At 30.1% G+C, this 21,541-nt stretch overlaps 2 protein-coding genes across 2 annotated transcripts; one reads left to right on the plus strand and one right to left on the minus strand.

Annotated features, from left to right (window-relative positions):
* Window positions 1-3,394: 3,394 nt before the first annotated feature.
* Window positions 3,395-4,882, minus strand: LOC139490074 (uncharacterized). The gene has a single exon (XM_071276926.1). It carries the CDS (start codon window positions 4,880-4,882, stop codon window positions 3,395-3,397), a length of 1,488 nt encoding a protein of 495 aa, XP_071133027.1.
* A 1,981-nt stretch (window positions 4,883-6,863) lies between these two features.
* LOC139490075 (uncharacterized) lies at window positions 6,864-20,225 on the plus strand. Its single transcript, XM_071276927.1, has 8 exons — window positions 6,864-6,879; window positions 7,557-7,642; window positions 9,114-9,210; window positions 9,688-9,778; window positions 11,237-11,347; window positions 11,652-11,721; window positions 16,532-16,547; window positions 18,068-20,225. Exons 1-7 carry the CDS (start codon window positions 6,864-6,866, stop codon window positions 16,544-16,546), a joined length of 486 nt encoding a protein of 161 aa, XP_071133028.1. The 3' UTR covers window position 16,547; window positions 18,068-20,225.
* Window positions 20,226-21,541: the final 1,316 nt, after the last annotated feature.

Below are 21,541 nucleotides of genomic sequence, written 5' to 3' on the forward strand. Positions count from 1 at the left end.
TAACATAAGAACAAAAACATACATATTCACACTTGCCTACATTTCCTCTTACATTCAAACTTCACACCAAATACCATAACAAAAGAATATAAGGATATGTGTTGTTGACATTAATTAGACAGTAACCCAACATAAGAACAAAAACATACATCTTCACACTTGCCTACATTTCCTCTTACATTCAAACTTCACACCAAATACCATAACAAAAGAATATAAGGATATGTGTTGTTGACATTGATTAGACAGTAACCCAACATAAGAACAAAAACATACATTTTCACACTTGCCTACATTTCCTCTTACATTCAAACTTCACACCAAATACCATAACAAAAGAATATAAGGATATGTGTTGTTGACATTAATAAGACAGTAACCCAACATAAGAATAAAAACTTACATCTTCACACTTGCCTACATTTCCTCTTACATTCAAACTTCACACCAAATACCATAACAAAAGAATATAAGGATATGTGTTGTTGACATTAATAAGACAGTAACCCAACATAAGAACAAAAACATACATTTTCACACTTGCCTACATTTCCTCTAACATTCAAACTGCACACCAAATACCATAACAAAAGAATATAAGGATATGTGTTGTTGACATTAATTAGACAGTAACCCAACATAAGAATTAAAACATACATTTTCACACTTGCCTACATTTCCTCTCACATTCAAACTTCATACAAAATACCATAACAACAGAATATAACGATATGTGTTGTTGACATTAATTAGACAGTTACCCAACATAAGAATAAAAACATACATTTTCACACTTGCCTATATTTCCTCTCACATTCAAACTTCACACCAAATACCATAACAAATGTGTTGTTGACATTAATTAGACAGTAACCCAACATAAGAACAAAAACATACATCTTCACACTTGCCTACATTTCCTCTTACATTCAAACTTCACACCAAATACCATAACAAAAGAATATAAGGATATGTGTTGTTGACATTAATTAGACAGTAACCCAACATAAGAACAAAACCATACATTTTCACACTTGCCTATATTTCCTCTCACATTCAAACTTCACACCAAATACCATAACAAAAGAATATAAGGATATGTGTTGTTGACATTAATTAGACAGTAACCCAACATAAGAACAAAAACATACATCTTCACACTTGCCTACATTTCCTCTTACATTCAAACTTCACACCAAATACCATAACAAAAGAATATAAGGATATGTGTTGTTGACATTGATTAGACAGTAACCCAACATAAGAACAAAAACATACATCTTCACACTTGCCTACATTTCCTCTTACATTCAAACTTCACACCAAATACCATAACAAAAGAATATAAGGATATGTGTTGTTGACATTAATTAGACAGTAACCCAACATAAGAACAAAAACATACATCTTCACACTTGCCTACATATCCTCTTACATTCAAACTTCACACCAAATACCATAACAAATGTGTTGTTGACATTGATTAGACAGTAACCCAACATAAGAAGAAAAACATACATCTTCACACTTGCCTACATTTCCTCTCACATTCAAACTTCACACCAAATACCATAACAAATGTGTTGTTGACATTAATTAGACAGTAACCCAACATAAGAACAAAAACATACATCTTCACACTTGCCTACATTTCCTCTTACATTCAAACTTCACACAAAATACCATAACAAAAGAATATAAGGATATGTGTTGTTGACATTGATTAGACAGTAACCCAACATAAGAACAAAAACATACATCTTCACACTTGCCTACATTTCCTCTTACATTCAAACTTCACACCAAATACCATAACAAAAGAATATAAGGATATGTGTTGTTGACATTAATTAGACAGTAACCCAACATAAGAACAAAAACATACATCTTCACACTTGCCTACATTTCCTCTTACATTCAAACTTCACACCAAATACCATAACAAAAGAATATAAGGATATGTGTTGTTGACATTGATTAGACAGTAACCCAACATAAGAACAAAAACATACATTTTCACACTTGCCTACATTTCCTCTTACATTCAAACTTCACACCAAATACCATAACAAAAGAATATAAGGATATGTGTTGTTGACATTAATAAGACAGTAACCCAACATAAGAATAAAAACTTACATCTTCACACATGCCTACATTTCCTCTTACATTCAAACTTCACACCAAATACCATAACAAAAGAATATAAGGATATGTGTTGTTGACATTAATAAGACAGTAACCCAACATAAGAACAAAAACATACATTTTCACACTTGCCTACATTTCCTCTAACATTCAAACTTCACACCAAATACTATAACAAAAGAATATAAGGATATGTGTTGTTGACATTAATTAGACAGTAACCCAACATAGGAATAAAAACTTACATTTTCGCACTTGCCTATATTTCCTCTCACATTCAAACTTCACACCAAATACCATTACAAAGAAATATAAGTTGCAATTTGTAAATACAGCTGTTTCTCCAACCATGCTTTTTTGGGAGATATATAATATTCATAGATTATTTGATTTGTTGAAATACTGGTTCCCAGATATAATCTTTATGTTTCATCTCATAGAGACACAATTTGGGACTGTTACCAGTATGAAAACATACTATTTCAATGACAAATGAATTCTGAAATAGGCAAAAAGTAAAGGTAAGGGTAGTACACAATTTTAGTATAAGTTTAAACTCAATCAAGTTCAGGGCATTTAAATATTGAAAATATGCCGAACAGCCCTATGTTTTGACCTTTGAATAAAATAGTAGAATAGCATATCAACATTCTATTCCATATGGGAAATTGCTTGGCTTTATTACAAAAATGCAACCAATTATAAGGATGATATGTGTTGTTGACATCAATTAAACGGTAAACCAACAGTAAAATAAAACATGCATCTTCACACTTGCTTTTATTTCCTCTCACATCTAAACTTCACACTGAATACCATTAATAAGGAATATAAGGATATTTGTGTTCACATTAATTAGACAGTAACCCAACAACTCAAGAAAAACAAACATCTACACACATGTGAACATGTTCTCTCACATTTATCACTGCTAAAGAATATAAAGATATTTGATGTTGACATTAATTAGACCATAATGTTAACCCAACAATACAACAAAAACTAACATCTACATTACTTATTACTCATTCAAATTTCACACTCAATATCACCACTTAGGAATATCAGGATATGTGTTGCGAACATTAATTAGACTGTAACCCAACAACACAACAAAAACAAATGTCTACCCATATGTCTACATGATAACTCTCACATTCATACTTCACACTATAAATATTACCACTATTTTTAGATGTGTTACTTACATAGAAAACAATGTTCATGTGATATCTCAGTAAATATGTTATTCACATGACAAATTAAATTTGGCCAAGTATTTGCCCCTGTAATCACAAATAAAACCTGAAGACTCATTATGTTTAAAACAGGTACACTTTGGATATTCCAGTCCATCCTCCTTACTAATCAGTACTTTACTATCTTGGCCATCTTTTGATATTACTATTATTCTATGAGACTTATAGTCTATTACAATAATGTTACCATAAGTATCTATACAAAGTCCAAGTGGTCCTGTTAAATCATGTTTATACTGCCAGATCTGTTTACCTGATTCGTCAACACAGTATAATGCTTTACCTGTTAAGTCACTATAAATAATTCTTTTATCACAGTAAACAAGATGATCCAGAGTTGTTTCACTATAAACTGTTATCGACTTTAGTGTATTTCCTTCCAAGTCTATAATACGTATGTTGATATTACTCAAACCTACAGCCAGGGAATTGTTTGAAAATGATAAACCATAGCATGATTTTTCTAATTTGAAAACTTTAGTAACTGTTTCATTCTCCATATTGAAGATCTTAATGGCTCCCTCAAAAGGATAAGTTATAGCTATAGTGTCCTGATTAATCTGTGTACCACTGTGGGCATCACCAGGTATAGATAACTGTTTCTGAAGTTTGCCATCAGAACTAAGTAGGTTAACTTTACCAAAGTTTTCAACTACTATAACTCTTCCATCAATCAGACAAATCATGTCACTAATCATTTTCTTCATATTGATCTTTATCTTTGTCTCAATATTCATTGTCATGTTGTTTATGTTGGATTGTTCTTGTGATTTTACTTGTGCTTTCCTCCTCAAACTTGTTCCTTTATTTAAGTCTATTTCTGTCTTAACAACTATTACTTCTCCTAAAGATTGAAATGAAACTAATTTGCTTAGTATGTTTTCCATCTCATCATTTCGCTTCATTTTGATGTCAACTTCTTTGGTCCTCTCATCATCTTCTAGATCTTCAATATAACGTTGACATTGATGTACTTGTTGTTCAATCTTATGTACACCTAGAAATGATTGCAGTTTGGAAGTACTTGCTGCAATTGTTTGTAAATGTTCTTTCATCTCCCTCAAGTTTTCCCTTTTCCCTTCAATTTCTGAGATGAAATCAGTTGCTTTTGATCTTTCTTGATTCCAGATGATATCAGTTTCTTGACATAACTTCTCCTCTAGGTGGTCCAAATGTTTATTTATTTCCTTTCTTATTTCATTAATTGATTTCTTTACGCCTATGCAATGATTTTCTCCTGTTTTAATGTTTTTTGATTTACTGGTCACCAATTGGTCAAGAATAGATAAGAAATGAATTATGTCTTTCTCTACAGTCACTTTAGATTTTTCAATTTTGGTTTTCTCCACTACACTGGCTAAACTTGTTATTCCAGGACATTTGTAATGACTAGTGGAAATACATACATCACAGGATGGCACTAAATGACTGGGACAGTACAAATTGAGCGGTTGATTATGTTTGTCACACTCCATTTCGATCCCTCGGTTGGTAAGTTAATAATCGCTTTTGATATTGATATCACATGATGATTCTGTTTTGTTCTGATACCTTAAAAACTGTAATAGAAGATAGAAACTTCATCAGCAAGAAAAGATCAGCAAATAAGGCAGCATAACTGAAATCAATTAACGACTCCTTTATAAATAAACTCATCATAGATACCAGGACTAAATTTAGTATATACGACAGACGCGCGTTTCGTCTACAATAGACTCATCGGTGACGCTCGATCCAAAAAAGTTAAAAAGGCACAAATGACTAGCAAGACAATGCCATAATGGCTGAAATCAACAGAGGACTCTTTATATGAGCAATTGCCCTTAAATGATAATTTGTAACATTTTTGATAATTTTGTGACTATTATCTTGAAAACCTAAGTGGATAGAAAGAAAGGTTTTCTCAAAAGGAAAAAATTATCATCAGGATTAAGATATATAAAAATGGTTACATTACTTTAAATGTCAGTTATTTCTTAATAGAGTTAGTTCCCTTTGGTGATTGCTTTAAGTAAAAAGTGATCAAGTTAAAAATGCAGACGAGCAACACAGGGTCTTAAGAGCTGCTACTTTAGACTTAAAAGCTTTTGGAAAACCTTGACCTCAATCTACGAACAAAATGTTTCAAGTTTGGTATTGAATCTCTGGACACAAAACATTCTGATAAAGTGGCCACAAACTTAAACATGTTAAAGAGCACAATTGAGGAGTCACAACTTAGTAAATTTTTATGTGAAATACCAAAACGAAAATATTTTGTTTTGATACTAATATTACAACTATATATATTTCTATGTGCAATACATAGTATCTTTGTCTAAATGAAAAGAAAATGCATTAAAGTCTTATGGTCGATTCTTACCCTTTGTGAAACTTCTCTTTAAACAAGTTTTTTTTCACTCATACACTTTTTCTGTACAGTACATGTATATGACTTTTATAATCATAATGCAGGATTGAAATGTACTTATGACATAAAAAAAAATCATATGATATAACAGTTCTGTTTGACGTAACTCATGTTAACTGTCTCTCAAGTCTCTGAGAAATTCTCAAACATCAAGAAATTCAAAGAAGGATTAATTTGTCAACTGTTAGTAACCAATATTCCCTTAGAATTTATTAATTGCAGTATTAGGAGATGTTTTTTTTTTCATAAATGCAAAATGAGCTTACTATTTATCAGAGACACAATAACTTAGTTGCAAGCAGCTATGTGTCACTTGACACCTTGCACATTTATATAAACCGCCTCCATTTTAAAGCTTTTTATATGTAAAATATATTTGAAAAGTAATACAGAATTTTGGCATACATAAATTTATGTATTTGATGAAAACATATAAGTGAAGATTTATCAATAAAAATACAATAAATTTAAAACACTTAATGTTATCTTGATGATGATTTGACTTTCAATAATCAATAATTTTCTAATTAATACCTCTTGTTTTGAGTCAATACCACTTCATCTGTTACCATTTGATTTTTGCTTTCTTTTTGTGTCTCTTTTTTGTCAATGTCGTACTACCAGGAAGTTATTTGAGACATGTTTATACCTGATCTAAGTAACCAGTACACATTTAAATGACTGATTATACCTGTGAATATAATACATAATTATGAGTTAGGACTGTTAAGGAGAGTATTTACTTTACTTAGTTGTATTTAAAAAATTGACATTTGATATAAAATGCTGTCCAATAATTTAACTTCCGACCCAAGAAATTATTAAACATGTTGTTTTCAATATTTAACCTTTGATCAAATTTGCTGATATCATGTCCCAAGTTTAGGCATAAGATATATATTCTGAAGTTTAAAGACAAAAAAAAAAAAAAAAAAACTACAGAAAAAGATGTCTTAATGTCCATATTTATCATATGTCACTTCTTTTCATTTGTTTGTCATATTAAATATATTTTATATTTCCAAATATAATTCCTTACATTATACATGTGTTTAATGGGAGGTAACTCTAATTCATTTATCAGAATATTTTAGATAACTTTTGTGGTTATTTACAATTATATTACTTTGTTTCACACAAAGGATAGATAGGGCAACATAACCTTTTTCTGTCACAATGTTCTCAGATAACATTTCTCTTATTTTACATAATCAATTCTACTACATGATGAGCAATTTGAAAATGCACACTAAAAAGTATAAGACAATGAATATACATGAAAAACCATTAAGATCTGTAATTTTTCTTACATTAAACATATCTGCTGTCTTTTGACATTTAAAATCAATATTCCCCTTTTGGGTATGATTAATCACATTTGATACAAGAAAAAAACACATGAAGTGTTACTATGTGGAATAAGATGAACAATCAGTATGGTTGATTTCCTATTGAAAAATCTAGCAGAACAATTTGTTTCTTTTTTTATTATTCTGGACAAACATTAAGGGGTTATCTTTAGCTTTCTCTTCATGTAGTCCCTATTTACATATAGCACAAGAGCGGTTATTTTTCAGATGAAAACATTTAACTTCCACACTATTGTTTGTTTTAAAATTCGTAACAAAATGTAATTTTGAAATAATGCAATACTTAAGCATAGAATTTGATGTTGTAATGTTATTTTTCTTCTTTTGTGTCTTTCTTGTTTTGTTTACTGACCATTTAATATTTTTCAGGGCTAGCTTGTAAAAAGTTAAAAGACTTATTTTCTGAAGAATTTCTGATACCATTGGAGGGAACTGATACACACTTCCAGTTGGAAGTAAGTATTAATATTGATGACATGGAGGAGATAGGATTTAATGTTCCTGCAATATGATGAATATTTTGTTTTGCCCTTATATCTGATGTTTCCTATCATAAAACTTTACTCAGTACTTGGACAACAAAATTTGTACTCTTAACAACAAATCCAGTATTTTGATTTCTTAGTCCGAGTACTCAAAAAGTCTCGACCCAAAGGCAGTCCCGTTTTTAGCTCACCTGGCCTGAAGGGACGAGTGAGCTTTTCTCATCACTTGTAGTCCGGTGTCCGTCGTTGTCGTCCGTCGTCGTTAACTTTTTCAAAAATCTTCTCCTCTGAAACCACTGGGCCAAATTTAACCAAACTTGGCCACAATCATCATTGGGGTATCTTGTTTAAAAAATGTGTGGCGTGACCCGGCCAACCAACCAAGATGGCCACCAGGGCTAAAATAGTACATAGGGGTGAAATGTAGAGTTTGGCTTATATCTCTGAAACCAAAGCATTTAGAGCAAATCTGACGCGGGGTAAAATTTTCAGACAAATCGGACAACCAGTTGTTGGGTTGCTGCCCCCGAATTAGTAATTTTAAGGAAATTTTGCAGATTTTGGTTATTATCTTGAATGTTATTATAGATAGAGATAAAGTGTAAACAGCAATAATGTTCAGCAAAATAAGATCTACAAATAAGTCTCATGACCGAAATTTTCAATTGACCCCTTAAGGAGTTATTGCCCTTTATAGTCAATTTTTAATAATTTTCATCAATATTGTTAATTTTTGTAAATTTTAACAAACATAAATGTAAGAAGCAAGAATGTTCAGTAAAGTAAGATCTACAAACATATCAACATCACCAAAACACAATTTTGTCATTAATCCATCTGTGTCCTTTGTCTAATATGCATATAGACCAAGATGAGCGACACAGACTCTTAAGAGCCTCTAGTTTTTCGAGTCATTGTAGTAGATTAACTAATAAGCTTGCAAATTAACAGATCTTACTTTCTACTGTTAAAACTGTTTATTAAAAGAAAAGTGATTATCCTAAACAATCTATATGTTATCCTTAATTGCATAGCATAATATGTTTAAATATAGGTTGAATTATGATTTATCAGGGATGCAGACTAGCATGGGCATATTTGCCAAAACCCTTTAAATAAGTCTAGGATAATTAATTTGTATCTGTTGTATAAAGCCAAGGTTGTTTCTAGAAATTTCTTCTTATTTCCATTGGTTCATAGTCACAGGCTTCAAAGAAGCTATAAATCTGCAACCAATATGTTAACTCTACCCCAACCATGTGGCATAGGTTCCACCTGACTTTTTCTCTACAAGTAGTGGTTTTAATTAATACTTTATAAAAACTTTCTCTTTATAAAGCCAAACATTATTTTCTCTTATAAAACTTCATATTGCAACTGCATAGATTTTAATTGCAGAGGCAACTTAATTGTTCTGTGTACAAATCTTTATCTTTTTCAGGTACAGCATTTACACCTAGGAAGATATGTGGAAATGGTGAAGACTGGAGACTTCCATGATGACTTAGACATTGTAACTGAAGTCCATTCAACTTCAGGTAAGTCACACATGTTTTGAAAGTCATCAATGAAAAACACCCATATAAAAGAAGATGTGGTTTTGATTGTCAATAAGACTTCTTTTTACCATGTATAACTAAAAAGTAAAGCAATAATTGCTTTTTTTAACATATTTAAAAATCAAAATTCTCAGTACTGAAATATTTGTTTGAGAAAAGTTATAAACTCAAGATTGTTCATAAATTCCTAAGATTTATATATCTAGCAGAATATGAAAACAAATATCTGTAGACTATGGTATGTGTTTTCAGTTATGTTCAGTATACAATTATCTAAGATATGCTGCATATCGACATGTAGGACCAAGATATAGTTATTTGGGATATAATAATTCACAATAGTTATTGACAAATCATTTATATCTAAATACTTGAAAATCATACTTTTTGTTTCTATCTCGTTTATAGTCTTACATACAACATACAATTATTTTAAAACTCCTGTTATGATTTAAGGTGATGTAGCAGTCAAAAGACCGTCTGCTGATTTAGATATCTTTAATCCAAGTCGGGTGATCCATGCTACAGCAGCATTTGCTACAAGGAGGTAAAATATCATCTGTATGGATATAAATTATTTGTTTGGTGCGATATAAGGAACCATGTTGAAGAATATATAATTTAACCTATAATAGTTTACTTTTACAAATTGTGATTTGGATGAAGAGATGTCTCATTGTCACTCATACCATATACCATATGTTATTATATCCAAGAACAGAAAATCTGATTGATGATTATAATCATTTTTAATGATAGAACTGCATCAGTTTATCTTGTTACTGAAAGTAAATGGGTGAATTTTATACACCTTATATGAAAATATGGGCTGTTTGACCCTATTGAACTTTTGATGTATTGCATATGGGTTGTGTAGAAATGCTTGAAAGTAACTAATTTTCTCAACATTTTCAGGAAGAAAAAATAAATCATGAAAATAAATTGTCTATGTACTATGTACAAATACATCAAGAAAAAAAAAAGAAATCCTGAAGTCATGAAGTTGTCTATAAAAGGGCTGAAGTAAAACAAAGTGTCCATCAGAAATAAGTTGGCCTACAGTAAACAATGATCATTCAATTGAGTTATGAGATCTAATGTGAAATAGGTTCTACAACAAATGTCATACTTTTTATCAGGTTTAATTAGTTGACACCTATGTTATCAACAGTATACATTTCTAATAATCAGAATTTCACTTAAGTTATCCACATTTTATAGTAGAGCCTGTAATTCAGTGGTTGTCGTTTGTTTATGTGTTACATATTTGTTTTTCATTCAATTTTTTTTTACATAAATAAGGCCGTTAGTTTTCTCGTTTGAATTGTTTTACATTGTATTATCTGGACCTTTTATAGCTGACTATGCAGTATGGGCTTTGCTCATGGTTGAAGGCCGTACGGTGACCTATACCGGTAGTTGTTGATGTCTGTGTCATTTTGGTCTTTTGTGGATAGTTGTTTCATTGGCAATCATACCACATCTTCTTTTTTATATAAAAGAAATAAATGATTTTCCAATAACATCGGGACGACAAACTTTATAATATTAGTCAAGTAAGAGGTAGACATCCAATTACAAATGGACTTAGAGTGACCATGAACTGGTTTCTACTTTCCAAAAGGCATGTTTAAATTTTTGGATTACAGTAGGTCTGTGGTTTAGTGATTAAGTAAGTAAGTTACAGGTAGTTAAAGAATGTATTTCATATTCGCCTTCCCTTCTATACATCACAGCTAATAAATAATCAGATTTAACCATTTACTTTTACCTCTGCAAAGTAGGATTTGAGGTCATGTAAATTTAGCGTTCCAACTCTTTACAACAGTATACTATTGTTGCCTTTATTTACAAGTTTAAGATTAAGATTTCTCTTTTTAAAGTTTAAAAAAGAATGCATTGCCAAAGATGATACTTTTAAGAATGTTATAAATGTTATGTCTGAATTATCAATAAAAACTTAAATTTGTTTTTATTACTGTTTTGTTTGTTTGTTTTTCTATAGGCCAAGGTCATGGCCATGGAAACAAGATAGGAAAGCAGCTACATTTGACAAGCTGCAGATTCCACTTCCTATTCAACATCCTGCCAGCATAGCTATTTCTATATACAACAGGTATGTGACTATTTAACAAGCTACTAGTTCAACTTCCTATTCAACATCATGCCAGCATAGCTATTTCAATATACAACAGAAATGTTGTTGTTTGTTGACCTAAAACAACACAAAATATAACTCAAACTAAATATTTGTATTGATAAAAATTATGTAGTCTCACAAATAACCAATTCTACCTCTTACACAGCGCAAATTTAAAGGTAGTTTAATAATGTGCATAAGTAATATTTGTTCACTGCCTTTTTACAAATATAACTAATGTTAGGAATATGATAAAAAATCTTTCTTTCTTTTATTCCAGAGAACATGACCAGAATCCAATAAACTATGATGACTATTACTGTCAGAGGATTATGAGAGCTACAAAAGAGGTACCGTATATGGGTGATCCCATATCTTATGATTTTTATGAAGTAGAACTCACAGACAACACAATTGAAAATGAAACACCCGAAAAAAATATAGACAACTTAAGTAGTCCTTATTTACATATAGCACAACAAGAGCGGTCATTTTCAGATGAAAACATGGCTGCAAGTCCCATTTCAATAAATGAAGTAGACATTGTTGTTCATAGTTCACTAATGTCAGCGGCACCAAATGAAACATTGACGGAAGGAGATGTTGTGGTGAACGCTCAATACAAGAGTGATGTTGCGGTGAAAACTTCCAAAGAAGGTGACATTGTTGTGAATACTCCAGAGAAAAGTGATGTTGTGGAAAGAGTTTGTTTCGAAGACAAAGAACGGGACACGAGTTGTGCAATAGATATACCAGACATACCAGATGCTGATGCATAATTCACTTGGTAGAAAATAATCAGAGGAATTCATCTTCTTGGTTAATAATCAAGGGGGATACCTTGCAATAGATTTACTCTTTTCTGATCTGAATTGGAAATAAAATCTGCGTAATATGTCCTCGTGTGTGGTGGCCCAAGCCAACATTTCATGCATTACCAATTATGTCAATAATTTCTTTACGAAAAAGATTCATACCATTTCAGTATTTTCACCTTAGTCTGTGTCTGTGTGTGTGTATTGTCATGCATAGTGCTTTGAAGACTTAAGCTTTCAGGTTGCCACAGCTTCTAAAACAAATCATGTTTGATTTTTGGAATAGTGCAAAATGAGTTAAAGTTGTGGGGTTTATATAGAACTATGTGTTGTAGTGATGTTATTAACTGTATGAACATTTAACTTTGAACTTAGGATGTACATGCCATGAACTTTGACTGAACAAACAATGCAATGAATCTCATATAGATCATAGTGGTGTTTGGACAAATCATGATATTTATATTTGTGCATAATAATAAAGGTGTAACTAGTAATGTATTCAAACTCTAGTCCTGCCATATACTATTCTAAAGTGCTAAATAATTTTTTTTTATAGACATATTCATTTTAATTATTTTGAGTATAATCTATTTAAGAACATCATACTATTATAAGATTGATTTATTTTAAACAGCAACCAGTTTCAACAATTGTCTCCCTTGAAGAGATTATAACTGACTAGTTCAAAGGTACAATGACTTGATGTATGGACTTTTTGTTACCTATGTATACTGTTCAAGATTGCATGTTTGAATGAAAAGTTGTGATTTGTATTTGACTGCTTTCAAAGCATTACAAAACCTCTATGAATTCAGCATGGCCAGTAACTGCAATGAAATAAAATGGAACACATTTTTTTCATCAAAAAATGAAAAACATGCACATTTGTGATCGGTCACTTCTGAAACTAAATAAATTTCCTTTACACTTTTAAATTAACCTTGAACGTTTTTATATATTCAGCATGTTTATGTGTCCACACTTTTATATATTTGTTACAGTAAGAATGAAAATACTGTAGATTTCATATAGGAATTTGAAAAACCCTGAGAACATTTTCAATGGAATGAAAATCTATATGAAAAAAACTACTGTATATTTCATAAATGATTATGGATCAGTATCTTCATGTGGGCATAATAATATCATAGGCTTACATGTGGGTCTGGTTAGTGTTTACAAAATAGAGAATAACAGTCAAATAAAGGAGAATGAAAGGCAGACAAAAATAAAGAATAGACACCAAAAAAATTAGATAATAATTGTGAGCTGATATATAGAGCATAGACAATAAGTGGGTATTAAGATATTAAGAATAGAGAATAAATGGCAAACAACAAAGAAAAAGGAATAATAAACAAAATGAATTATAAATAGAGAAGAGAAAAAAATATATAAATAAAAAATAACAACCACCCACCCAAACCCTATAACATAAGGCAAGAACTAAGACTGAAATAGTCACTTAATAAATTCACCAACAAATAAAAATGCCATTTATTTTATACCAAAATAAGTATATTACATATATACTTATATAAAAGAATGTTTTCAATGAAATTCTACAAGAGCATTTCATTGTCATAGTATGAAATTATGTTTTATTTTCTTAGTGTAAAATCATGTCCATGGAAAGAGGTCACATGTTGTAAGGATATATCTACTGCTTCATTGAAAGTATCATGCCTTAATTCAGCTGTACAGTATGCCATTTTATTTTAACTAAGGCCACGGTTTTTTAATTTGTTGGTTTACGGATTTTTTTCGGTAGGTCGTGAAAAAAAAGAAAAAAAAGATCTTTCAAGACTAATAATTTTCCGTAAAAAAGGGGGGTGCACGGACAAAGACAAAATTAAATCGTCATTTCACAAACAAGAAAAACAGATTCGCGTAGCTCTTACTCAATTCCAGAAAACTTGGTGAATAATGATCTTCAAGCATGAAAACTGATAAAGAAAAAAATGTAAAAACGTCGTATGAAAATAAGTTTCAACACACATGTCAAAAAACGTAATATACTCGTCCACTGGAAAAACAAGAATATTGGGTTAATCTGCATTCCCATTTTTTATCCAAATACCTGATATTTTTTTTATCTATGAAATAAGAAAAATGCAAATGATTTGTTAATGTTCAGTATTTTAAATTGATATTCACATTTGGACAAGTCTATTGCTATGAGATGATGCATCTTACGGACTGATGACAAATTAGGGAAACACACTCACTGTGTAAGTGGTTTTAAACACAGGTTTCTTCCCGCAAAATTATTTGCGCAAACAACATTTCAAGGTCAGTTATAATTGATTTGTCTATTTTTGGAAACATAAACTGGAAGTTGTATTTATAACAGAAAGTGTTATCAATTTTGTTAGTGATTAATGCATTTCATTTCATAAAAAAGAACATTTTAATTATTTTTCAGGGATAATGCATTTGTTAGGGGCGGCGGGAATAAGAAAGCATGAAAAGTCCATTTTATTTTTATTCTGAAAATCAGCAAAATCGGGTCAGCGGATTCGTAAACTAACAAATTAAAAAATCATGGCCTAAAAGCATGAATTTTAAAACTGAATGAGATTTTTCATGCAAAAATTATTAAGTTTCCTGGACCATATCATTGTGCCAAACTTATAATATATATTTTATAACCTTGCCACTTTTTATCATCACACATATGTTGTCTTCCTTAATATAGTATGTTTCATTCATTTTTACATGTTTAAGTTCACCACCAAATTTTACCAGTGTTCTACTTTTATTTTAATGGGACCCAAGTTTTTTTTTCCTATTTGATTATTTATAGATTTTTAGAAGGTTAATGATTTGTTTTTAATGGTAGTCGTGCATTTTGTATTCTTGTTTTTCATGGAAGTTGTGTATTTTGTTGTTTCTTATTCTGAAAATATGTTATTTTGCCCAATGCTAAATCTATATGTGTATTTTATCTAATTTCCTTATAAATGTGTAACTTAAGTACTGTTGGACTTGTTTTGGTGCTATTCATTAAATATTCAACATTATTGTATGACCATGCTATCCTCATTGAAATATTTGCATTTTATAAACTGATTAAATGATAGGTAGTTATTCTCACATTTGAAATTTGTTTCTTTTTCATTTTTTTTATGCAGATTTTAGAAGTTTTAGAAAACTTTTATACCAATCTGACTGAAATTTTAGTGTTTTGTTTAATATTTTGAAAAAGTTAACCTTTAGAATCTTTTCATTATTTAAATGTTTGGTAGTTATGGTTAAGAATGGTTGGTGGGAAAATACAAGAATTTTAAGCAAGTATGTTGCTTATAATATCAGTTTTCTTATCTTGTTTTTTAAATTTAGTACAGTGGATGTTGGAATAGCTGCTTATATCAATATTAATAATGCATTTGATTTAAAACAGGGTTAAGCCATTTTTGATTTTTTTTTGAAAATATATGTATGTATATATATCTTGCATATTTTGATTATTATTGTAAATACAAGTCAGTAGTGATAGATTTACCAGCTGAAATTGAGGACTGAGTGGCTTCTTTATCGACTGATTGCTCTGTCATACTGGTGTCAAAGTCATAGATGTTTTTTTTATTAAGGCTATGCATCCCCAGAGTGCTCAAAAATGGCGGTTTGAAGGATTTACAACTAAAATTTTGTAAACAACCGACACAATATTTGTATTTCACAGTAGAAATAATTGTGAGGTTAAGCAGATTTTCTTCAAGAACCGCCATGGGAAAGGGATTTTGAAAACTCCAATATCCTTATGTCTACCTTTTATGCTTATTAATAAGAAGAATGTTTAGTGAAGGAGTGCATTGTCTAGTGTGGCAGAGACATTGCCTGACTAAGGAGGACTTGTATCTATTTTGTAGGGATTGAGGGGTTTTGTTGATTTGTACTTATCATTCCATGATCTCATGTTATAAGAATGCAAATATTTTGACAGCTTTTAGAAATAGTATTTGCTTTTGTAGAAATTTAATATCCATGCAAAGTTTTTTTCATTAATTTTGTGAAAGAATGTCAATAAGCTAGAATAGGAAAGTAGAATTTTTCAACTGCACAGTGAAAGGTTTGAAAAGTGTAATATTTGTTTGATGTTTTAGATTACTAAAAAGTCAAACCAGGATAAGAAAAAAAAAAGTATTTTGCATATTTTAAATCAACACAAAATTCAAATTTAATATTTCAACATGGGAATCAGGAAGTGTCTGAGTAATAATTCATAAACAAAAAACTCCATTAAAAATACAAGAAAAACCTTAAAAACAAGCATAACTTGAATTTGTTATTTAATTCAAAATTTAGATGTTGAGTTGACAAATTACCTTATAAATTTCAGAAAAAGAAGAAATGAGGTCAGTATAAAAATTCTACTTATCCTAGAGTTTTGACAGTCTTGATCTTAATAGGGGTTTTTCTGTAACTTCTTGCTGCTGCTAACAGCTTCACCAGTTTGGAGATATATAAATTGGAGCACATCCTTAGACCTTACTGCTTAAAATAATCTTCCTTTCTTCGCTAATATCTTATTACCATATAGATGGATTTATTATCTGTACAGCATGCATGACACAATAGCAGAATTTGCAAGAGTTTTGGGTTGTAAAAATGCAACAGAATACTCTTTACACATTAAATAAAACCTAATTGCCAGAATTTATTTTGGTCTGGTTTCAATTGACTTATAGTGGAAGGGGTTGTACCTATTTGTCTACATAAGTCATACCAGTCCACATTTTTTAAACTTCACAAAAAGATTGTGAACACATTGATGTTATGTAACTGTCAATTGGGAATAGTTTTTATCCTGTTGAGTATCTGTTATTAAGGAATTGTTTATTCATTTTCCCAGATAAAAAAAAACTGTGCCAAGGTTAAGTGTTCATTGTTTCTCAGTAAGTTTATATGAAAGCTAAATATTTTTGTATAGGTTGATTCTTAGAGTATAATTAATACCTATTTAATGTTTATTTACTTTTGTGGTCATGAAAATGCAAACCATGTTAATACTCTTAAATATAATTCTTCAATGGTCAGGTTTATGTATCAGCATAATGAATTCTTTAATAATTGTTGTCATGTTAAGTCACTCAAAGATATATATGGATTTTGTAAGTCTTGTATAACTAGGTCAATTTAGAAGTAAGTTGACATTGAACTCTGACCGAAATCAACTACTTTATTGTGCAATGCATATCGTGTGTGTTATTTCCTGTTATCAGATATTTAAATGTTAATTTTTGTGTTAATTAACAGTGTATGAGAATAAAAAACACACCAACAAAGAAAAACTTGTTAAATATATCACTTTGAGGTTGGCTACAAAGGAGTGGACTTTAAAAATGTACATGATATATCTACAAAAATAAGTTTTCCTACAGTACTATGATGTTTTATTATCATAATGAGTCTTAGTACATACAAAAAAGTATTTAATGTGATCCATTCTCTTGGTATTAAGGCAACAGTAGTATACTGCTGTTCAAAAGTCATAAATCAATTGAAGAAAAAGAAATCTGGGGTTACAAAGCAAATGCTTGGGAACACACCAACTATAAGAGGAAAACAAACGATTAACTGGATCACATTAGAGCAAGAAAAACAAACACAAACACAAACACACACTATTTTGATGTAGGATCAATTTTAATCATTATTAACCTCTGAATGACTTATTAGTGGAATGTAAAAAAAAAATATCTTTCAATTTCTATAAAAAGAATTATCTGCTGATTTTAGTAGAAACTGGTTCCTTTGAATTAAAATAAAATAGTTGGAGGAGAGTGGTATTTAGTGCAAGTAGTTGCTAGCTTTTTGTGCCTTTATTGTTCAAGCCAGGTTGTGAAATTTTAATTTACTTGTTTTCTTATTGCAGATAATATGAAAACACCATCTTATGAATTTAGCTTAAGATTGTATAGACTTGTATTTTTACTTTCACTTTAGAATTATATATGATTGTATTGGACACCTTTTTGTACTTTCACTTCAGAATAATAATAAGTCACTGTTATTCACTATGTTACTGTATATTGGTTGTTATTAAACGTAGATATATGAAAATCATGGTTATAATTGGATCTTTTTTGGTATATTTCTGTCCATTTTAATTTTAAGACAACATGGCCATTGGCTAACAAATTATTGTAAGAACATGAAGAATTTGAGTTACAAAATATAATTCAATTTTTATAGTCATTGGGAACTTTTTTAAATATTGCAAAATGCTTGTGATTATTTTTTTATTAAGGAGATCCATTGTTGAGGTTTCGTGCACTATATATTTATAATTGTGCTTCACACAGTTTGTATGCTCAAAGTTGTTTATTTTGTAACTACAGATGCAAGATTTTATTCATTTTCATAAATCATATCATACTCAGATAAATTTACAGATACATATTTTCTGTTTGATAATTTCAATCCAACTTTTTTCAAAACTGCAGTCAGCTCCTACACTTTTCACTCAGCAATTTTTTAAATATATTTGTAAAGGCAGTCTGTTTTGGTAAATTTTTTAATAAAGATCTGTGGTGATGCTTGGTGGAAGATTTGAATTAATACCAAGGAGGTACTGTTGTTCATATCTTGGATTTGTATATTTCAGCTTTACTTAAATGCAGATTTTTTTAATTTAAAAAGATGTAAATTTTTTGTTTCAAAAATAATTTACAATTTTACAGGTTTACAAGATGTAGCCTATTCGATTGATTGATTGATTGATTGATTGAAGCTATTTTAGTGTCCAGTATAAATTAATACATGTAAAATACATTTTTTGTTACACTATCTTGTTGATAATGAATATCAAAAAGGTTTCTTTAAAAAAAGCTTTGTAAAACATATTTTCGTTTGGTGATGTAGAGCGTTATACAACCCCAAACTAACTTTCATATTGTCAATAATTTTTGTAGCATAAATTATTGATATTTATCTACTGAAAAAGGTAAAACTGTTTAAAGGAGTAGGTGTTGTAATGGCCAATTCTGGCCTCAAATTTCAGGTTCATCTAACGAAAGATTTTGGACATTTTTAAAAACTTAAGTGTCTATTTCAATAAGTTTATTTGAAAGATTTTAACTGATTAAGGCATTAAAAACGCTGAGATTCAAGCTTAAATATGAGACATCTATCAAATATGTCAAAATACGTCACTTTTCAGATGGTTTCTGTCAAAATTTAAAGTTGCCGCATCCGTGTTCAACCTCAACCGTTATATATGTTATGTGTTATTATCAAATACAACTTACATTTAAATATTATGAATGAACACGAATGCGGCTACTTTCATGTAAGAAGAAAACGTCTACAATTTAACTAAAATGCTAAAATTATGAAGATTTCAGTAATTTCGAATGACTTAATGATGCTAGTACCTGATATATGTGAATTGTATTCTCAAAAACAGCCCATATTTATGTAGCAGAAGCATTCTACTTTCTAGTAAATAGATAAAGATTACATTTTCACAATTTTGTAAAACTGTTATATTGTAGGGCCAAAACCTACTCCTTTGAAATTGAGAGAGCAATTGTTTTCAAATTAAAAATTTAAATGTCAAAAGTCATGATAGCCAAATAAGAATAATTATAATTTATTTACCATTCCAACCCTGTTTTAGACAAGGAGGCATTTCTAGTTTGTCTAAGCATTATTTGAATATGTTTTGTTTATTAAGAAACCTTCACTTTATGAAGTCCAATTAATCCAATGGATGTTAAGAGACTTATTGACAATATGTTAGTCAGTTTGGAGTCGTATTACGCTCTACATAACAACTTAATAACAAACATCTGTTTTACACAGCTTTTAAAGTTTTGCTGGACAAAAAATGGATTATATCATACATATTGGTGAAAATTATCTCTTGTTGAAAAAAATAATTCTACTCACAAACTCCTGCAATGTCGAAAACTTCTCTTGACAATATTCACCCATATTGATTTTTCGACATGCATTTTCTTCTTTTATTTCAGATTCCACTTATATTCTTGATTATGATTTAAATATTATTTGTTTAATGCAAATACTTACTAGCTTATTGATTTATTTGTTAATTTTTTCCTACATTTTGTGCAATTCATTATGTGTACTAACTATTCTAATGCATATAATCTGTAATAAATTATTTTTCATGTGTATTCTGTTGTTGTATAAGCTGTGAAGTACAACTTTGGAAAAAAGAAAAATCATAGAATCCAGCTTAAGAGTTACAGAAATAAAAGAGAACACACACAAATGTAAAAGATGTTTAAACAATTTCGTTTTGGTTTTTTGTTTATCAAAGTTATATTCCCATTAATTACACCAGAAAATGAGAGTGTCAGGTACATTACAATAACACTACAAGAAGCAGACAACCCTATTATGAGATACAGTTGCATTTTGCACATTACTGAAAAAGTTTTATCTCAATCTTTGAGGTACATGTTTTATACAAGTACAAAAATATCTCATTAAGAAAATAAAGAGATTTGGTTTGATAGCCAATGAAACAACAATACACCAAAGACCAGTTGATGTGAATAGTAAATTAGTTATAGAACTCTTATCATGGCAATGACTATGAAGTCATGAGGTTTTACTACAAACTTAATTTTTCAACTTTCCCATTTGAACCATAACATTTGTATAATGACTAAGGTTTTCCTAATCCAACATATTGTTTGTACGAATATACAGATTTATTTGAACTTTAATAATAAATAACTTCATACAATAGTTTTGTCATTGCAATTTTCACTGAGACGAAGGACAAAAGAGGGACGAAAGATACCAAAGGGACAGTCAAACTCATAAATCTAAAACAAACTGACAACGCCATGGCTAAAAATGAAAAAGACAAACAAACAACAGCACACATGACACAAAATAGAAAACTAAAGAATAAACAACACGAACCCCACCAAAAAACTAGGGGTGATCTCAGGTGCTCCGGAAGGGTAAGCAGATCCTGCTCCACATGTGGCACCCGTCGTGTTGCTTATGTGATAACAAATCCGGTAAATAGTCTAATTCGGTAGGTCATATTCATGAAAGGGAAGGAAATTGTAGTTACGATGAAAGGAACATATCCGATATCATTTGTGAAACGGTTATTCAATAACGGTCAACCAACTCGTGATGGCGTCCGTAAAATTTACAAAGGGATGATTTCAACTTCACCATTTGGAACTCTTGGTTTAAAGTCATAAGAAACCTCAAATTAAAAAAAAAAATATGCGTATGTTTTTTATAACTAAATGGATAGTTTTCATTATACAACTTATGTACATTTACTTTTTTTCTGAGGAATATTATTTAATTTGTCCACATTTAGAAGAAGTTTACTTATTTTTAATTGCTTGCT

The sequence above is a fragment of the Mytilus edulis genome, chromosome 9 (genome assembly GCF_963676685.1).
Source record: "Mytilus edulis chromosome 9, xbMytEdul2.2, whole genome shotgun sequence".
NCBI classification, from domain to species: domain Eukaryota; kingdom Metazoa; phylum Mollusca; class Bivalvia; order Mytilida; family Mytilidae; genus Mytilus; species Mytilus edulis.

What these genes read in the sequence shown, in the direction of transcription:
- LOC139490074 (XM_071276926.1), bottom strand. Translation starts at nt 4,882, where the DNA reads ATGGAGTGTGACAAACATAATCAACCGCTCAATTTGTACTGTCCCAGT.
- LOC139490075 (XM_071276927.1), top strand. An exon ending in GCAGCATTTGCTACAAGGAG is followed by an intron (nt 9,779 to 11,236) that starts GTAAAATATCAT and finishes GTTTTTCTATAG; the next exon opens with GCCAAGGTCATGGCCATGGA. An exon ending in GCTATTTCTATATACAACAG is followed by an intron (nt 11,348 to 11,651) that starts GTATGTGACTAT and finishes CTTTTATTCCAG; the next exon opens with AGAACATGACCAGAATCCAA.